Below are 21163 nucleotides of genomic sequence, written 5' to 3' on the forward strand. Positions count from 1 at the left end.
ATTTTAATAATAATTCCATTTGGGAATTCAATAATTATAGGGCCGTTAACCTACCCTTTTATAATTTACATATATTTATTATTATTATTATTATTATTATTATTATTATTATTATTATTATTATTATTATTATTATTATTATTATTATTATTATTATTATTAATATTGGGTAAATAAATAACTATTATTTATTTTATATTTGGATAATAATAATAAATTATTATATTTACCGTTTAAAAATTTTGTATAATAAATATATTTTAAATCCGGATAACGTGTTTAGAATATGTTTTAAAACCCCGTTATATATAAAATATATTATAAATATACGCAATAAATAATTATATTTCTACAGGGAATATCCGTGGGTTAGAATGGCTAATATTAACAAAATAAGTTAATTTATAGACGTTAAAAGGTTTATAATCTTGGAAAAAGCGTTCCGAATTTAATATGGTAAATTCGCGATTTATAATAATATATAAAACGGATAATAATTCCGAAAATACGAAATTAATAATATTATAAATATAAATAATATTAAAACCTTGGTAAAAATATTTTGGGGAAATATATTAAATATTTATCCGTTTCCAGAAATTGGAAATTTATTAATTTAAAACGTTTAAAAATAAAAAAATATTATATAAAATTCCGAAATTTTTAACAAAATGAAACGGTATTAATAAAATTAATATTCTTTTCGTCAAAATAATATTTTACCCCGTTATTACGTAAACGTTTTTAAATACTAAAGTTTTTTTTTAATTTTTTTAAAATAATATATCCGTCGTGCGGCGGAATAGAAAATATTATAAATATTTGGTATTATTATTTAAACAGGGATAAATTAATAAAAATTAATACGTCGGTTATAATCACGTTAAAATTTAAAAATATTTCGGATAATAAAAAATTCGGAATTAATTTCGGAAATAATATTATCGCGTTCGAAATTAAATTTGTTCAAAAATTAACGTTATTTATACGAAAAACGCGTAAATCTTTTTTTTTTTAAAAACGGAATTAAATAATAAAAAAAATAGAAATATAGGTGGTAAAATATTTAAATTTAACGAGGAAAAATAATATATTATTAATTATATAAATGGAAATATTTTTTTAAACATTAAATTTAATATTATCGCCAATATATCTTTATTAAAAATATGTAACGAATTATTTATATAATATAATACAAAAGATTTTAATTTGGGTTTGGTAATAAATAATAGGGGGGTAGGTTTTTTTTTATAACGGGTGAAATTATTATTCGTAATATGGTAGAATTTTTGTCGTTTGCGACGAAAATCGACAAAATGTTTTTAAATTAAAACGGGCGCGATTTTTTCGGCCAATTTAATTGGTCGAAAAACCGTGTGGTTAAAGAATATATGGTACGTCCGGTCCACCATTGCGAAACAGGGGTGGTTTAGTTTAAATATTGAGACTAGGTCTAATTTAAACACTGAGATTAAATTTTAAAGCCTTTTTATCTTCTTTTCAAACCTCCCCTAGCTATAGCCTGTTTAAAAATACCTAAACTTCAAATGCCATTTCTTAAATTTAATACCAAATATCGCTATATTCACTTTACGAACGGGTATAATATTCAAATTTGAATTTTATTACCCTCGTTTATCGCGACGAAAATAATATTTGAAGCTTTGACCGTGTAAACCTTCCCTCCTATAATTGTTTATAGGGTATAATTAGAGCCAGCCTTTAATATAAATCTCCACTGTAAATAATCAATGAGAAATATAATATTAACTCACCTAATTTTCTTATTTGCCATTACAATTCGTGTAGTGCCACAAATACCCGGATACGCTAGCAAAGGTTTGATGACACTTTCCACATTGGATGTAGTGGTCCTCCCCCCGGGCTTTAAGCCTAAGGCCGTTGTTCACCTCAACTCCGCTGTTGCTGGTAACTGTATTTTGGAGACTACGGCTTCCAACGGGCGTACACTTGGCTCGGGTTGGAACCGCGGCGATACCGACGGAGTAAAAGGCGACAGCCAAAACGACTTTAGAGAGCTGCATTTTGAAAGCTTTAATAAAACTGCTGACAGCGGGATGAAAATCAGAATAGGAAAAGGGGGGGGGGGAGCCTCTAACGAGTAAAGTGCTGGTTAATGGAGAAAGGATGATACAAAAGCGATGTTAATTTCAATTGATTTTAACTGGCATTAAGTACAATAAATACCGTCTAACGCTACGTTCCACTTAATACGTAAATGTATAAAAAGATCGAATAAAAGATTATCAGCACCACTTCCAAAAATAAAAATATATATATACCGGGATAATAATAAGATTTACCCTGGCAATTAAACCTTCACACTAAGTATAAGTCGATTTAATTAGTATTGCATAAAATGAAGCTCTAATTTTAATAACCATTTTTAAACAGTAATATTAGGTATTTTTTTACACTTTACACGGTTTGAGTTGCGTAACTACTAATTTATACGCCATTTATTAATTCCAGTTCAAATACTGTTTTTATTCTGGTGAAACTATAGGCATTCAAGTTATAAAGCGCACTATAAGTATTTCAGAACTGCAAAGATAAAATATACCATGGTGGTAAGGGTAAAAGTCCATCCCCCTGTACAATTTTCGTTTGTGTGGGCCTTCTGGGCCTTACCGACCTGGGTAATAGTTTTGAACGAAAAAAAAAAATAATTTAGGTACTATGTACTCGATGGCTCCCGCGAACAGTTAAGTTAATGAAAGCCTACGCATACACATACGGTGACACGGGGGTTTCTTTTCGCCCGTTACCGTAGTAAATAAAATACCGACGGGCGCAGGGTTGGGAGCCAACCATGGAGCTAACCATATCCTAGGATGAACAGCCATCATGTAAACTGCCCTGATCGTTCAAATAAAATAGCGTATCCTAGCGCAGGGAGGTGGTTGAGTGGTCCGGGATACATATGACATAAGTGCCCCACCATAGACATTACATGGATTCTTAACGGCATTACCAAGTGGGATTACTCTCATAACATAAAACTTTTGAACTGCTTTCGTGGTAAAGAAGGACATTCAAGTAGTCCTTGAGCCAGTTGAGGACTTTAGGACGGAAGTGGACAGTCTTGTAAATGCTGTAGTGTTGTATAACGCACGCTATGTCAATGACAGCGTTTTAGCTGCTTCTTGATCTGCCCCATCAACTCAATTATATTCTCTTTTGAGTCTGCTTAGGGTGTCGCCTAGGCAGGCAGGCTCTTCTTGCACCGGCGGCGAAAGCCCACCGTCGGCTGACTCAGTTCCAGACTCTAAGAATTCCGGAAAGTTGGGAGATTTCATGTTGCACTCGGGAGCATTATGCGTGCCGGACCTGACTTATAATCATTGTACATGCGACACATGGGGGCGAAATTGTGGCTTGCAGTGCGTCCAAGCAATTATGCTGCACGACACAGAAGCACTATCCATCCCAGCTCACTGGGGGTGAGACGTCAATATAAGTGAAAAGGCGCGCCATGAAAGCGAAGGATTGCCGGGCCGAAAACCGGTCTGCAGAAGTGGTGTGTTCCTAAGAAAATGACGACTGTGCTAGTTAGGTGACATTATAGATGACAGGCCAGATAGCCATGTTTTCCCCCCGATTAGGCAAGCCCTCCATTCTCTTCGACTTGCTGAACTTGGGCCAAAAAAACACAAGTCAAGCTCTCGACCCATATTGGCTGGAATTGTGGGGCTTGGGGCAGCAGCTTTTCAACGATTCATGACAAAATCTACAAAGCGTTACCCAGGCTGAAAGTGAACCAGGTTGATGCTGGTCGAGTTCTTTTCGCAGTGAATCGGACCACATGAATAAGATTCGGCTTGACCGATGCTATCAATAACTTCAGGGTCATCCTGCGTAGAATATTTCGCACGCTGTCTATGACACGGCAGATGACGGTGCATCCATCGACTCCATGCATTTTTTATCCTCGTAGCTGGCATGTGCATCATCTCCCCAAGGAATGAGGCTCGGATTCACGAGGCTGTACGGGGACTGTATGCCGCTCAATCAAAAAGAATAATCATCCAAGGGCATTTATCCTCTGCCATGGCTTCGCGAGTAAAGAAAAATCGGTTTTGAGCTGTCACAGAAAAAGCAAAAAGTGAGGCACTTCTGCCACAGCTGATGGGGGCTGCCACCGCGGAGGATGGAAAATAGGCGGGCTACTTGGTAAATCCTAACAAATGAGCCCGATCGACTGCATGTCATTGGGATTCTTAGGACGCGGCCCATGGGAACGGCTGCTGGGATGGAGTTCTACAATGTTGAAAGCGGGCAGACGGAATTTTTGAGACGAGAAGAGGGTTCCATAGACTGACCTTTCCAAATATAGGTAGTCTCCTGGCGGCCAGCTTTCGGCTAGAGAGACGCGAATCTTGGTTGCGGCCTGGGCTGGCTGAGAAGGTCTTGGACCGAAAACATAATACGGGAAGCGATTGGCAGGAATACATATAAAGCCATTATCCCATGGCTCATTTTAATTGGCGTATGTATTCCGGTGTTCCAATGAGGGATTTGAAGTCCATCCTCTACTTTACAAACCCAGTAATGCGCCTATGTTAGCTACCTTGAAGATAACGTATAAAGTTTATCTCAGACCAGCTTTCATTTTGCAGCTATTCTTCTACATTAAATTATTAAATCATGGCGCGGAAAGAAGTTGGACTTCAAGGTAAAGAACCCAACAGTGGACAATTGTACATCAACTTGTAATTAAAGGGTCTGTGAAAGCTCACGTTTGTGACTGGTGGAGGATTGAAAAAAAAAAAAAAAAAAAAAAAAAAAAAAAAAAAAAAACAGAGAAAAAGTGGAAAGGTAAAAGATAAATTAGACTGACCAGGGTGCTATATTTCGATCGGCGTGTTGCTGTCGGCCGCCGCCAAGGAAATGAATCATGATTTTATGCAAAGACACCACTCGGTGCCAGGTATACTGCTTAATTGTGAAAATTCTTGTGCGGGATTGGTTAAAAGGAATGCCAGCAATATCACTTTCCAGATTAACCAAAAAAAAAGAGACACGAAATGCGCCTTGTTAAATAGCGTAAAAATTCACAATATCTTGTTATTCTTTTCGACCATATACACGGCACGCAGATCTGTTCAAAAGTTGGCCTGTAGGTAAATTGTACGGGCTTTCTCTCGATACTGGCGCGGAGAAGCTGCCGATGCCTTTGCCTTTTATCATTGCGAGTCACGATCGACAGGATTTGGTCTCTATAATTAGAGTCGGCATAGCCCAATGCCTCGTAATCTAAGTCATGATCCAAAAATAAAGTGGCTTGTGTTTAGCGAATGTATGTCTGAATACCCTGAAGCCAACTGGTTATATTTCCGGAAAACCGCAGCAACCTTTTTTTAAATATTAGCTTGATTAACGTGTAATGTACCTTTGAATTTGGCAGGCGGTGCTTCTCAGTATATCGTAGTAGCTGTATCTATCTTTAAATAATACATAGAGTCAAAGTTTCGCATCCATGATTTACTGGAGTGTCTCTTCAAATTGAGGGCTATTTACCCACGTCACTCTTTTACCTACCTACCTCCACGCTAGCCGTTGCCTTTCAGCTTCCAAAGGCAGTTTAATTTATTAATTACAATGCTTGCTTTTATGCAGACCTTGATTCTGCTCACCACATTGAGTGCCGCCGTCATTTCCGCGAGTTCCGTCAGCGTCTTCAGGTACGACCCACCCACCAGGAGCGGACCACTGTCCATGTACAAAACCCGTGCCAAATATGGAGTCCCCATTTCACCGGAGCTCTCGGCCGCCGTCAGACGCGCCGGCTTCAACATCCACAACTTAAACAAACGGCAGCAGCAAAAGCAACAGGGAAACGTTTCCGCCTTCCCCTACAGGGGTGACTCGGAATGGTTGAATCAGGTGAAGCTGGGCACCCCGCCACAAGTTGTTAATCTCCAGCTGGACACGGGCTCGGCTGAACTCTGGGTGTTTGCCGACAAGCACCCGACCGCCAATAAAGCCGGTCGCAGAGTTTACAGCCCCTCGAAGAGCTCAACCGCGGCGCGTATGCCCGGCCTGTCGTGGGAAAAGTCGTACGCCGGAGGAAACAGCGCGTCAGGTACTGAAGTGTACAACGATACCGTGCGTTTGGGCGATATTGTCGCCCAGTCCCAGGCCATCCTTCCCGCGACCGCCGCATCGGAATCGTATGTCAAATCACCCTACGACGGCATTTTGGGCCTCGAGCTGGCAAACTTCACTGCTACGCTGCCGGTTAAAGCTCAGGGGCCCACAAACTTCTTCGAGACGATCAAATCATCGCTCCCGTCGCCGCTATTTGGTGTGGATCTGAAGCAAGACAACGAAAGCTTTTTCGATTTTGGCGTGGTGCCTACCAATCGTTACCGCGGCGAGGTTGGCTGGACGCCAGTGAACCCCTCCCGCGTCAAAGGCATGGATTATTCACGGTGGAATATGACGGCGTCCGGGTATGCGATCGGCGATTCCAAAACTGTTCCCCTTAAGGCCAGGAATATGACGGGCGTTGTGGACACCGGTACTACGTTGTTGTACCTAGACAAACCCATCGTGGAAGAGTATTACGGCAAAGTGCCGGGCTCCCGATATGATCCCCTTTTGGCTGGTTGGGTCTTTCCCTGCGGCATAGCCCAACCGCTTCCCGACTTTTCGTTTGGGGTCGGCCCGGTCGGTAGCGCCGTCACTATTACGATCCCGGGTACATATCTTAATTGGACCGAGGACGCACAAGCCAAAATTGATTGTTTTGGCGGCATCCAGGAGTCAATCGACCTAGAAGGGTCAAAGGTCTCTATATTTGGTACTGTGGCTATTAAGTCCGCCTATGTTATTTTTGAAGACGCTCGCCCGGCAGCAAACCCAAGGGTTGGCTGGGCTGCTAAGGATCTTTAACTCTGCGGGCTAGTAAATAAGCTCCGCTTAATATATCACTATTATATGCAAAGCCTCCGTGAAGCTGTTCAAAACAAATACCTGCGTTAAACAAAACGAAGTGGTTTGGTTGAGGATTTGATCGAGGCCAATACATCATCGTTTAATTTCATTTTCATCTTTACACCCGGGGAAACTGGTACCGGGGCAATGTGTCTCCCTGTGTTCCCCAGCAGAGCTGCAGCTTCACTAGCTTTGAGTTTAGTGGCGGTTAGTTGCTCGCAGCCTTAGTTTCTCTTGTCGACATACCGCGGTTTTCAGACTTCAGCCGATGTCTGTTTGTGCGAGGCTCATCAGCCTCGACGTAACGGTGCATGAGGCTATGACAAGCGAGATCAATGGGCAATTTGACCCAGAAAACGAGCCCTCGCGCCTTTCCGGACAAACGCGATCGATTACACCGCGGCCTCTAACTCTCTGATAGTAACACTCGGCTTGGGCGATGTTCAGGACAGGTCTCAGGTTCTCGGTCATGCCAAGCCATCCGCGTCATTTTAAAAGTGCCTCAGACGGTCAATCAAAGTACATAAATGCTGCGGATCTCATGAACAAAGCATCAGAGTAGGGCACCCCAAAGGCTGCAAAGGAAGCGGTAGGTAAGCTTACCATTATGTTTTATCAGCCCGCACCCCCTTGTCGGGGCTGCAGTCCCCCACGCCTCCGGTGGTTGGAATCAAAAATTTGCTTGTTTGTCAGAGCCCTGCTTTGCTATGGAAATGCAAGATTTCACAACCAATAGTTGATGAAGAAGTTGGTACCTTACCTGGCTGCGAATTTTAAAGAACGCCAGAGGAAGGGCGTTCCCACCTTTTGATTGCCAAGAGCAAGCTAGATGATACTTTGTTTCATGCTGAGTCCAACATTCAAAATTAGGTAGTTTCAAATATAGGTGTTTTGTTCGTTATTTGTTATATACTACGTATATGCCGATTTGAAATGGAGGTTTCACCCGGCCAAGAGGTTTTGTTATGATTGGCGCGGTTTTTGTTTATACTGGGGCGGTGTTTCAATCCGCGACGATTACTCGAACCTGAACTCTAAGGTTTCTCCACCAGAAAAAGGATCGAGTCGTTCACGCAATCTGAGACATGGTGATAGATATTATGCCAACAAGTATCTCCTTTATAGTAAGATATGTTCACACGAAGGGATTTTGTGAGGAACTGGCAAAGAGTGGGTGCAGCTTTAAATTATGGCATGCACTAAGCAAAATACAACCAATATTATATTCCCTTACGCGGAAGCTTTTTTGCGTCGTCGGAGCGCCGCCTAATCGGCACGAAACGCCGCAACGGCAACTGCGAATCTGGATGGCCAAGAGACAATTTACCCATGTCGCCCGGAGATAACCGTAAAGAGCATGTAAATAATCAAGTTTTTTTTTTGGAACGGTTCTGATGTGGCTCTAATGTTGTATCGGAGTCGAGGGTCTTGGCGTTGCAAACTTAATACCGATAACAATGGCTTGGCGGTACACAATGAGGCATCAGGACACAGCTTTGAAACATACGTAACGATTCGAAGATACTGTAGGACGGTCTTGCACGGTTAATAGGAAGAATACTTTCGGAATTTCCATATATGAATTTTCGGGTAAGCTGCGTAAAACGGCGGAGCCCTTAGAAATATATAAAGCGGGAGGAGAATCCTTTCTTTTAGGAGGCCAACCTAAGACACAACAAATATCATATAAACACAATTTAATTTGCTTTGTTATTTACGAAAATTCACTCCCTCTCACTTCAATCACCATAGAAACAGAGTCCAATCTTTTTTATTCCTAAAAATGAAATTCTTCGGCATTACATTCACTATTATGGCTGCCAGCTTGATTACTGGCGCAATGGCCGCCATAAACTGCGATGCGGCCAAGAAGGAGTGTCAATCTGATTGCCGCACATCGTCAATTGTGAGTGAAGGTTTCATCCCGGAACATAAAAGCTTAAACAGCTTTTTTCTTATTTTCAGCAATTCTTGTTTGTTTATACTCACAATGTCCATTGCTTGTCTAATAGGCAGACTTCAAATGCCTTGCCGACGGCGCCTTCCGATGCGTGTGTACCTAAACGAAATAGAGGAGACGAGAATGAGCCGCTGCCATCAGTTTCTTGCCCTGAAGGGCACACAAAGCATGGACAGGATAAAAGGGTCGCGCAGGTTAGCGATTATCATGTCGAGATGTTGAGCTGCAAGACACTGGTGAAATGCATAGGCACATTAACTAGAGAGGGTGGATATACAGCTTTTTTTATGACGCCCCTTCGTTCTACCAGAACTTTTGTGAGAAATGGCAATGAAACCGGGTGATTATATGAGACATGGGTTGTCACGGATTGGCGCGCCAGCGTGACTGCCAATCCGTGGCTGAACCTCCCACCTTCCGTAAGGTAGGGCAGGGCTCGTTTGTTTGCTTAGGTACGCGCACGTGTTTGGCACTTCGTGCCTTCGCCTTCCTTTTACCCTGGCTTTGGACCATCGAATAAGATTGCCCTGTATTGTAGCTTTTTCTCTTTGGGTGCGCCGTTCGTGGCACCTGTGTTACAAAGCCGTGAAATTTCTTCGCCCGGCTGTCAGACATGAATCTTTCATAATATACTTTTGACGATGAAATTTGACGACCATCAAAGCGTATCCACAGTCCCAACGTCCCAAGACTAACAGGACAATATCTGCGCCGAATCTCGACACGCAAAATTTCCTTTTTTGGATACGCCCCTGAATCTGCACTGAACCGCCCTGAACTGGCCTAAATCTACCCTAAACTGCACTAAATTGCACTAAGCCGCCCTGAGCTTACGCTAAACCGTACTAAACAGGCCTAAATCTACCCTAAACTGCATTAAATTACACTGAGCCGCCCTAAGCTTACCCTAAACCGTATTAAACTGCATTAAGCCGCCCTAAATTTACCCTAAGCCGTACTAAATCTGCATTGAACCGCCCTAAATTGTACCGAACTGCATTAAACTATTATTATCCTATTTTGGGTTATTAGCCCTGTACCATATTTTATGGTGGTTTATTTTCGGAATTCTTAAATATTTTTTTTAACGTATAATAATATAAAGTAATAAGATTAAAACGAAAAAACAAATTATTGGGTTAAAATTATTATACTTTAATATTATTTTTTATTTACGTTTGCGATATGTTTTAAATCGTAATTACGGAATTTTAACCATAAATTTTTTAATTTTAATTATATACCGACTTAAATAATAACAAAATACGTTATTAATTAAAAATTTTAATTTATCGCCCAAATTATTTTTTAGCAACGTATTGTAAATTTCCCTTTTAAATTTCTTTTGCTATATAATTTTAGGCTACCATTATTAAATAATTAAAAGGTAAATATTATTTGAATTTTTAACGTAATCGCCAAATTCCATTTTTGGGTTTTCGGTTAAAATTGCCCAATTAAAAACGGGTATATCCAAAAATTGGGTAAGGTTTGGCCCAATTTCGGCCTTTCCGTATTCCAAATTTATTTTTTTAAAATCCTAATTTTAAACCTTCCAATATTCCAAATATCCCAATATTTAACAATTTTATCGATAAAAATCCAAATTAATAATAGGCTATTTTTAGGTTTATAAAATCCAATAATAGGTTCCAATTTTAATTGCCTGGCCACTTTTTCGCCCCAATTTTAAAATTTATATATTTTATAACTTATTTAATATCGCCTGTTTTAATTTTTTCTTAATATCGCCATAAATTAATTTAAAAGTTAAAATGGGTTTTAATAATTAATTTTTTGCTTACCCGGATTTCCGCTAAATAACAGCGGGTAAAAAGGCCCGAAAATATCCCTAATATTATAACCGGAACGGTATTAAAAAAAAAAGGTAAAATTTTACCGACAAAACCCAGAACTCTATAAAAATAAAATCGGGTAACCATACGTAATTGCCAAATTATAATATCGAATAATTTTTTAAAATTAGAATTAACGCCAAAAACAAATTACGTTAAATAATTTGTAAAAATTAAAAAAAATTATATTTGGGCTATAAATTAAATAAATAAATTTACTACCGTATAAATAAATTTATTTTTAGGATTGTTTAATAGTATTTAAAATTTATTTAATTTCGATATTTACTATATTTAAAACCGATTATAATTTTACCCCAATTATCGAAAATTTCCAATTATAATATTAACGTTTATTTATTTTTAACAATTATACCTTTATTTTTAAGAATAAATTACCCCGATATTTTTATCGTAATACCGAGGCCTACGTAGGATTACGCGAAATTATTATAAACAGGTTTAAATATATTGGTTACATTTCGGGATAATTTAATATTTTCGACTTATAAAATTCCAGGTTATTTTATATCGAAAAGGGGAACGGTATATTTAAATTTAAATTTCGCTTTTTTATTATATAAAAAATGCAAATAAATGTAAAAATATTATTTTATAAACGTTTATATAATATTTTAGGGGTTTGGTAGGCTTATTTCCGTTTAATTTTTATATTAATGCCAAACCTTTTTTTAAATGGTAATAATTTCGTAATAAATAAAATTAATTGCCTATTTAAAATATATAAGTCGGACCCCCTAATTTCCGATTATTTTAAACATTATATGAAATATCGCGACCTTTATAATAAAAAAGCTATTTTCTTATCAAATTTTTATTAATAAATCCCAAATTTTACTTAATTATTCTTTTGGTAAAAATAAAATAATATTGCAAATATAATATCAAATAGGATTATATACAAATCGCTAGCGGCGTCGGAACCCGAAAAGCCGCGATTTAATACGGAATTCCATATACTACCTTTTACGGCCGAATACGCGGCGCCCAACCAATATCGAAAGCCAAAGAACTTTCGTAACAATTATCGGCTACCTAAGAAGTTTATTTTTCGACTTGGGTACGTACTTAAGCCGAATTAGGGTTTCTACCTATTTATAAAGATTTCCGTCAATTAATAAACCGGGTGTTATTAATTTTAGGAATTATTTAACCGTTCGGAAAACGTTGGATTAACGGTTTTTTGGTACGGTATCCTTCCGTTAAGGTATAAAAACCTTTACGGATTAATTTTTAACGTATTAATAAAATTACTACTAAAATAATTAAAAATTAGTGGCGAAAGTTAAACCACCCCGAAATTAAACCTATTAAACCGGAAAACCGTTAGAATATAAATAAGGCAGGTATATTGGAAGGCCAAAAATTAAATGGCCTTATTATCGGATCCCAAAATACTAAAGCTTTAATTAAAAAACAGCCTGGAAATCGTATTTGGACGACTTTTTTGGAATGCATTTTAGCTACCGGCCGGGCCTTTCCTCCCTTCGTTATATTTAAAAATAAATCGGTATAACAATAACGGTTTCTTTCGAATACCAATTAATTTAAAAATTGGAAATTTACCGCTATTCCCAACGGTTGGACCGATAATAATACCGTTTTAACATGGCTTAAAACTGTATTTTTGCCAAATACTCGTCCTAACGACCCCAAAAATGCTAGGTTACTAATTATCGACGGCCACAAATTATATACCATACCGGGATTTATATTTAAATATTACGTTAATAACGTATATATAATATATTTACCGGTATATACGTTTTACGTATTCCAACCTTTGGATTTAACGGTATTTTCGGTATTTGAAAAAATATATCGACGACGGTTCTTTTTTACGGCCTATTTTAATAATTTAACGGTTGTTGGAAAGCGGCTTTTTTTCCAAAATTACCGGTATATATACGTTAAAAAATATTCACAATTCGAATTATTATAAACGGGTGGTATATAACGGGTTTATGGCCGGTTAATATCGCCAAACCGTTATTAAATCCCCTACTTTTCGAAAATAGGAATATTTCCAGCCAATAATAAATAATTTTACTTCCAAATAATAATTTCAAACGTTTAAAATCCCCAAAAAACCCCGGAAAAATATCGGATTTGGTTAAAACCGGTTTTATTATCGTATAAAAAACCCCAAAAGGATTTAAAAGGGTAATGGATTAATTGGTATAATATACCCAGTTAATTGGCGGCGATTTTATTTAACGGCTATTATTTTCCAAATTCCGAAAAAGCTATAAATTTAAAAATATCGAATTTGCAATAGTAAAAAAAAGATTAAAAAATTGGAGGCCCAATTGGAAGTAATTGCACTACGGAAAAAAAAAGGGTTAATTTAAATTTTAATTTTACGTTCGTTAAATTACGGGAAGTATAGCAGGTTTAAACCGATATAGGTACAATTAAAAAAATGGTAAAAGAATTTCCAAAATTTAAAAATTCCAATAATATAATTAATTGTATTTTTACAATTAATTAAATAGTTGATATAATAAATTATTATTTAAGGTGTCGTTTCAAATCGCGATTTTTAGGGTAATCGGAAATGGGGGGTAATCGGAGATTAAAGGGTCCGACTTAATACGAATATTATAGGTAACGACGGATTTTAATCCCTGGTTTTTATCCCGGTTTTTTTAAAAAATTACCACGTTTTTTTTATTTGCTTACTCGTTTATTTATTTCGCAATTCCTTTTATCCGGAAGGTTTCCGACAATTATACCGCTGTTAAATTTTTTTTCTAAAAACGGCATTAATCCGTTACCAAAATATAATTATAAAATAAACTAAATCTAATAATATAGTTAAATTAACCAATTATTATTATTAATAAGCTTTTCGTAATATCGGTCGATTAATAAAATATTATTATACGGATATAAAAATATTAATTTTATTTCTTTTATAAAATTGTTTAAAGGTGAACTTTTAAACGTCCTTCCGTTTTATACCCGCAATTGGGCGGGTAAATCACGTATAATTGGCCTATACGGCATTGTACGTAAATTATCGCTTTATTATTAAATTAACCGCGATTCTTTTTATTTTAATAATTATACTATTATATATAATTAAATTAAATATTAGCAATACCGAAATAAATTAAAAAGGCAGGCGAAGTAAATTTAATACCTATTAGGTATAAAATGTCGAATTTTAGGAAAATTAAAGGTTAAATTTTGCGAGTAAAAAAAAATTGTAAATTTAAATCCGTTTCGTCAAACCAATTTTTAATTACGTTTTTTTATAAATTGTCGAAATTAATACCCCTATTCCGAAAATATAATATTAAAATAATAAATTGGTTAATTTTAAATTCGTTTAATTTAATTTTACCCTAATATTATAGGCGGCTTCTTTTATATTACCGCAAATTGCAATATTATTTTTTTTTATCCGGATAGGTATTATAATTCGGTAAGACGGCCAATAGGAGAATATTATTTTTCGATAATAGCCGAAATTTTCCTTTTTTTATACCCATTTTATTTTTTAGTTTAATAAATGGAGGCTATTCAATCTTTTAGGGGTATTTTCACTTATTAGGTAATATTTTATAAATTTAACGCGTATAAAAATAAAGTTATATTAAGTTCGGGGTTTGTTAAACGATCGAATAAATTATCTATTAATACCAACTTTTCCTTTTATTTTTTAATTTACCGTTACCTATAATATTTAAATTTCCTTTATCGCAAATTTAAAATTAAAATATCGAAACGATTAATTGGTCGGGCGTTATAATTAATTGGGTGGACGAGAAAAACGATTCGTAACATCGTATAATAACGTAACGACAATTTTCGATATTATTACCTATACCGTATTTTATAATATTAATCGTATCGGTTCGTTTTTACCGGGGGTCCGGTTACGATAGGCGGGCTGGATATTAATTTCGAGGTTAATTTCCAAAAAATAATTTTTAATAAAGATTACGAAATTCGGTTACGGGAAACGATAATTAACAAATCGTTTTAATATTTGTAAAGGATATATTATATTACGGCGAATATAGGTCCCGTATTAATAAAAATATGCCGTTTAACCGGGTAATTAACGAAGGCAGGTATATAGTTATTTACCATAGCGGCGACGACCGTATAATATAACCGCCAAACAATTCCGGAAGAAGAGGTTTTATAATTGGTTAGACGGAATGTACTTCGTCGTCGAACCCCGTTACCCCGCCTAACGGCTTTATTTTTGCTATTGCAAAAATAATTTAATTATTATTTATTCCAATACCAGGCGTTTTTCCATTTTTTTTTTTATTTTCGAAACTTTATTTTCCACATTTTACTAATTTTATTATTAAAATTAATACCCCTTTAAAACCTATTTTAAACCCCATTAAATTGCAATAACATCCTTAAAATAATTTTAAACCCCTGAAATGTATATTATCGGGTGGATCGTTATTTTTAATAAGGAGCTTACCGTAGCATAATCCGTATTTAATAAAGAATATCGAAAGCCGGCAAATTTTAAAAAACAACCCAAAAATACCAATAATTATACCTGGGGTCGGATCGGAAACTATAATATTGTCATTATATTATTAATTATTGGTAAAATCGGTACCGTATCCGTAACGATAACCGCGATAAATATAATAAATTCTTTTCCACACCTTCGTTTCGGCCTAATGGTCGGCATCGGTACCGGGGTTCTTAGGTTAACGGATAATATTAATATCCGTTTTGGCGACGTCGTCGTTAATTAGCCTATTAATACAAACCCGGAAATTATACAGTATAATTTGGGGAAATTGGGAAAAAATGGCCAATTTAAACGAATCGGCGTTTTTACCCTTTTACCCGAGGTTTTTTTTAAGGGATTGGTAACGTTAAAAGCCATTTAAAAACGGAAAAGAATTCGGTTAACCGCCATTTTGGACGAAGTAATATAATTTTATCCACGTTTGGTAAAACCAAATTTGGATAATATTGCTTTTATCCATTAAAAAATGTAAAACGACCGTTTTTTCGAAATATTTTCGGAATATATTTAACATTTTAGTTAATAAGTTGGTTTTTAAAAAGCTATAATTCCGTAGAACCCTAACGATTAAATTATAAGCCAAATTAAAGTTTGCGCGTATTGCGATTTTCGGAAAGAATTAAAGAAACCAAAAAAACGGTCTACCGAGCCCAAAATCCATTATGGCGTTATTATTTCCGGCAATTGGGTCGTTAAAAACGGCATTTTTCGGGATTAAATAACGTTAAACTTTGGGGACGGGTGTATTTGCTTCGAAATGGAAGTAGTTGGTTTTATGGATAATTTTTTATATTTTATAATCCGTAAAATTTGTAATTATACGGATATTTATAAAAATAATCGGGGGTAAAATTATATAGCAATTATAACTATTGTATATATTAAAAAGCTGTTACAGGTTTTTAAAGGCGAAAATATGGAAGGAACGCGGAAAATGGACGAAATAATAGGAAACGGTTAGTAATTTATATTTAATTAAAATATTACGTAAAATTAAATGCTAATTTTTATGTGTACATAATGTACGAATTGGTTTTATAAACTTATTCCACTATAAAAAAAATGCAATAGGATTAGCACTTTTAGAAAATTGTTAAATAGCTCGCCCCGCCAAACGTATCGACAAATAATAATAAAACTTTGGAATAACGTTATGGAAATATAGGCTAATAATTCCTTGAAACGAAAAATATTCGCAGTAGAAAACAATTCCAAATTTTTCTTTATAGTTTTACGGTATTCCTAGTTACGGTAAGATAATTTTTAATTCGATTATTATTAATAATTTCCGCCACGCCAGCTTTTATTCCGACAATTTTATCTATTTTTATTTTAACTTTAGCGATATTAACAAACAATTATTCGAAAATACGATTAAATCGTTTATATACCAATTATATTAAAAAAACCCAAACGTTTACCAGGGGTATTTACATTTATTTTATTCCTTTTACGAAAACGGGTCGCGAATACCTATTATTAATTTATTAAACGAAACTTTGGAAAAAATGGCTTAATATAATGGCGAATTTTAAATTATATTGGACGCATTCGACGAATACCAAACAAAAAAAGGTATAAAAAATAAAAAGTTATTATTTTAGATTAAAGAATTTTTAAAAGGTTTACGAACAAATATTTACTTTCTATTTACGAATCGTCCAAAACGAAATATCGAATTAATTTTAAATAAATTTGTAAACCATCGAATACCTATATAAAACGATTTGGTCGTAAAAAATATTTGCGCGTATATTTATAAAAGGGTAAAATATCGCGAAAAATTAAAACGATGGTAAAAACGAAAGGATATTTAGTAAAAAATCGAAAATTATTTAATAAAAAAAGCCAATAGAATATAAAAATAAATTTTTACCTTATTTTTCCAAAATTTTATTAAATTAGAATGCAGGTTTCGATGGGTTTCGTACCAATTCGACTTTTTGGAAAATTGTCCCGATTTTATTAGTTTTCGAACGGTATTTAAAACGCTATTAAGTACGTTAGACGAAATATACGTACGTATTTTAAGCAAAATCCCGTTAGATTTCGAATATAACGCGACAAAGCTTTTACAATTTTTTACGTTTTCCGAACGACCATTATTATTTAAAAAGGCCGTTAATATAAACGCCGTCGATATAAAAGAAAAGCCAAAATTTAACGCAAATAATAGAATGCCCGAGCCAAATAAGATTTTTATATACTATTCGAGCTTGGTAATTGTTATAAGTAAAACCGACGAGAACGGAAATACAAAAAAAAAATTACAGCTTGCATATTTTTTAATAAAGGAATATTTTATATCGGATCGATTGGAAAACAATATATCGTTACATTTTAAAAAAAGGCTTACTAGGCAATATATGGCGGAAGTCTACTTGGCATATCTGTTGGACCTAAATTACGACCTTATAACGGTAAAATTATAAAATTGGCCCTTAGTATAGTACGTTGTACGATATTGGATGGGCCACGTTATTCAATTTGGACCAAATATAGGCGGAATTAGGAATCTTATTTGGAAATTTGTTTAAAGTGAAAAATATTATTAAATTTGTTTTAGCCTTTACAATCCCGATAGACCATGGGATAAAAGAGATTTTAACAGTTTTAAAAGGGTTATAAAGCTTTTACTTTATTATATGGCTCGGGGAAACGTATTTTGCGCTGTGGAAAAGGTGTTAAATAACGGTGCGGACGTTAATATTCGGGGCGGCCGGTACGGCAACGCTTTCCAAGCCGCTTTATTAAAAGGCTATAAAAAGATTATACAGATTCTGGTCGATAGGGGTACGGACGTCGATATTTAGGGCGGCGAATATAGCACCGTTATTTATACCGTTTTATATTAAAGCTATAAAAAGATTATGTAAATTTTGGTCGATAAGGGTACGGACGTTAATATTCGGGGCGGCCGGTACGGCCACGTTTTCCAAACCGCTTTATTACGAAATTATAAAAAGATTATATAAATTTTGGTCGATAGGGGTACGGACGTTAATATTTAGGGCGGTTTATACGGTAACGTTTTTTAAATCGCTTTATTAAAAAATTATAAAAAAATTATATAGATTTTGGTCGATAAAGGTACGGATATCGATATTTAGGGCGGCGAATACGGCCACGTTTTCCAAACCGCTTTATTATAAGGCTATAAAAAAATTATGTAAATTTTGGTCGATAAAAATACGGACGTTAATATTTAAAGCGGTTTATACGGCTACGTTTTCCAAGCCGTTTTATTGGAAGGTTATAAAAAGATTATACAAATTTTGGTCGATAAAAATACGGATGTTAATATTTAGGGCGGCGGGTACGGTAACGTTTTCCAAGCCGCTTTATTAAAAGGTTACGAAGAAATTATGTAAATTTTGGTCGATAATAGCGTTTTGCTGGCAAGTAGGGTAAATAGAAAAAGGAAAGCTAAAATTATATAACGTAAAAGTGCCTATTGGATATATATTATTAAACTGCCATATACGCTATATGGAAATGGTATTATAAAAGTTTTTAATTTTAATTTACTTAGTTAAATATTTCCTATATATTTTACAATTTTACTAGATTTGCCTTTAAAGTTTTCGCGGACGTTAAAATGTATGGGAATAGGGTTACGATCCAGGTATCGGGGGAACCTGTTTTTAAGGGTTAGGGTATTGTAGGTTAAAGTAACCGAACGTTTAACTGGTAATTGGAGTTTTTAATATCTGGGGCTTAATTATAATCGGCCTGAAATAAATATTGAAATTAATTGGAAATAAATTACTGTTTAACAATCCCAAAAGTTAATCCATTTATATAATAATGAATATATCCTTTATAAACTATTTTTAAATTTTAATGTTTTTTAATCATTTTAATTTGTTATTCGTAATTTAAATTCCACTGGTTATTATATTAATATTTTTATCGGTTAGGTATAATTACGTATAACTAGTTTAACGTTATTTTAATCCTGCCGGCGGTATTTCCTTTGGGCGTCGTTAGGAGATGTGGAACCCTACCTGGTCGCCCTAATAATTTCCGGCTTAACCCTCTGGTCGTAATAAATCTTTATTCGTAATTATAAACTTATAACGACGGAACCTTTAATACGTTTTGTTTCAGGGTCAGGTGCCTTCGTCCATTTTTTTATTTAACATTTCGCTAATGGATATTTACAAATTAGTTCGTATTAATTAATTTTTTACCCTTATCCGTAACATTTACGTTTTAACATGTAATAACGCCTACCGATACGACGTGTTTTGCAAATAATTAATCCGGAATTTGGTTTTACGAGGTACATTTTTAAATGGTTCGTAAAAAGCAGGAGGTTTGCGAGGCTATAAGCTGGTTTTTAGATTTTTTGGAAAACAGGTTTTAGATTAGTAGACGTTGTGCGGCGTCCAATTGCGGGGCTATAGTTGTAGCTGGTTTGGGACCGTCGTGTCTATTGTAGCAGAAAATGGACAAAACAGAACGATAAAACGAAAGCAGGAATGGGCGTTACGCGGCGAATTTGGGTTTTAAAAGAATTACAGTAAGGCCTGTTTTGGCGCTTCCCAATTTTTGGCCTTACGTCTGGGTACCTGCCAGGTACAATCGGAATCTACCAAGCCACATAAGTCACAGATCCATACCACCGTTATTAAAAATGTTAATTACGAAATTTGGCGAAGTCCATTTCGCCTTTTGACGTACATTAACGTATACGTATAGCCAGATTTAGTGGGTAGGAGAGCCATGTATTGGTGTAGGTGGTGCTATCTGTGCTAGAGCACGTGGCGGAGCTTTTATCGTGCTCCTAACGCTGACTCAGAGCTTGTTATCATGTGATAACAAGATCTATCTAATTATCTAATGCAACATAACCCCCAGTTAACTGCCAATACCTTATTGGGATTTAACTGCTACATAGCCCCAAATACAGCACTTCAACGCCGTATTTTAAATACGTATATTTATCTAAAGAACAAAAAAAAAATGATATTGAATAGCTATAGCGGTGCAAAACGTACCACATTTGGATTCTACCACTGTATTGAAATGCGGGCGGTAAAACCCATACAATGGCCACGAATCCGTAATATTGTGCCCCCTATTGTGTAAATAGAGACAATAGATTGCCGCAAAATCGTAATAGGCGTACGTCGTTTATATATTCCGCTAGCTTTTCTAATTTATAAATCTTAACCTTGAATTTAACCTTATACTATACCAACCAAATTGTAAATATTGCCCTGCTTTTATCGGCCTACGTGCGTGCTAATAATGTAACTTATATAGCTTTACAATAATAGTAATAATAAAAAAAGTAGGTTTATAAACTTTTGCCTGTGCGGCGCGCCGCGCGGTACGCTGTACGTTGGATAAAAGCTTGCTAATTCCGCCTATATATAATGTCGTTTTTTATACCCATTAACGGGAGCCGGGCGGAACGGGCTTCGGCCCGTTTTATTTTGTGAATATTTAATCCCCTATTTTTTGTAATATTTTAGCGAATTTGGTTAATTTATTGTAGGCGTGCCGATACCGCCGAACGCTTGGCTTTGGCGCGGGCGTTGGCCGCCTTCCAAACCGAATTTCGTTTGGTAATGTCTTTTAACCTGGGATTTTTATATGGTATTGCTAATACCATAAAATAGGCTAAAACCGCCGCCGCCGCCGCCACCGCTGGCGTTATAGCTGGCGTTACCGTAAGTGTTTAATACCCCTTTTGCGTATCCAATCCGCTAATTGGTTATGTAAACCCAGTCGAAAAAAAGGAAAAGGGAGGAAAAAGGTGAAGGTTATTTTAAACGCTTTGTAAATTTTTTTACGTTCCTTTCTTATTTTTAGGCGTTTTTAACACTAGTATGCTAT

The 21163-nt window shown here is 35.6% G+C and overlaps 5 protein-coding genes across 5 annotated transcripts; 4 read left to right on the forward strand and 1 right to left on the reverse strand.

Moving 5' to 3' along the window:
• Positions 1-1787: 1787 nt before the first annotated feature.
• PgNI_05145 (uncharacterized protein) lies at positions 1788-2048 on the reverse strand (the record flags this gene model as incomplete). The annotated part of the gene is made up of 1 exon (XM_031125182.1): positions 1788-2048. The coding sequence occupies one exon, from the start codon at positions 2046-2048 to the stop codon at positions 1788-1790; it is 261 nt and encodes an 86-aa protein (XP_030983252.1).
• Positions 2049-5625: 3577 nt separating this feature from the next.
• PgNI_05146 (uncharacterized protein) lies at positions 5626-6921 on the forward strand (the record flags this gene model as incomplete). Its single annotated transcript, XM_031125183.1, has 1 exon — positions 5626-6921. The coding sequence occupies one exon, from the start codon at positions 5626-5628 to the stop codon at positions 6919-6921; it is 1296 nt and encodes a 431-aa protein (XP_030982164.1).
• Positions 6922-15323: 8402 nt separating this feature from the next.
• PgNI_05147 (uncharacterized protein) lies at positions 15324-15539 on the forward strand (the record flags this gene model as incomplete). The annotated part of the gene is made up of 1 exon (XM_031125184.1): positions 15324-15539. A coding segment is annotated over one exon (216 nt), but the record flags the coding sequence as incomplete, so codon positions are not given.
• Positions 15540-17961: 2422 nt separating this feature from the next.
• PgNI_05148 (uncharacterized protein) lies at positions 17962-18129 on the forward strand (the record flags this gene model as incomplete). The annotated part of the gene is made up of 1 exon (XM_031125185.1): positions 17962-18129. The coding sequence occupies one exon, from the start codon at positions 17962-17964 to the stop codon at positions 18127-18129; it is 168 nt and encodes a 55-aa protein (XP_030982535.1).
• A 67-nt stretch (positions 18130-18196) lies between these two features.
• PgNI_05149 (uncharacterized protein) lies at positions 18197-18367 on the forward strand (the record flags this gene model as incomplete). The annotated part of the gene is made up of 1 exon (XM_031125186.1): positions 18197-18367. A coding segment is annotated over one exon (171 nt), but the record flags the coding sequence as incomplete, so codon positions are not given.
• Between the last annotated feature and the right edge of the window lie 2796 nt (positions 18368-21163).

The sequence above is a fragment of the Pyricularia grisea genome, chromosome I (assembly GCF_004355905.1).
Source record: "Pyricularia grisea strain NI907 chromosome I, whole genome shotgun sequence".
Classification (NCBI taxonomy): Eukaryota; Fungi; Ascomycota; class Sordariomycetes; order Magnaporthales; family Pyriculariaceae; genus Pyricularia; species Pyricularia grisea.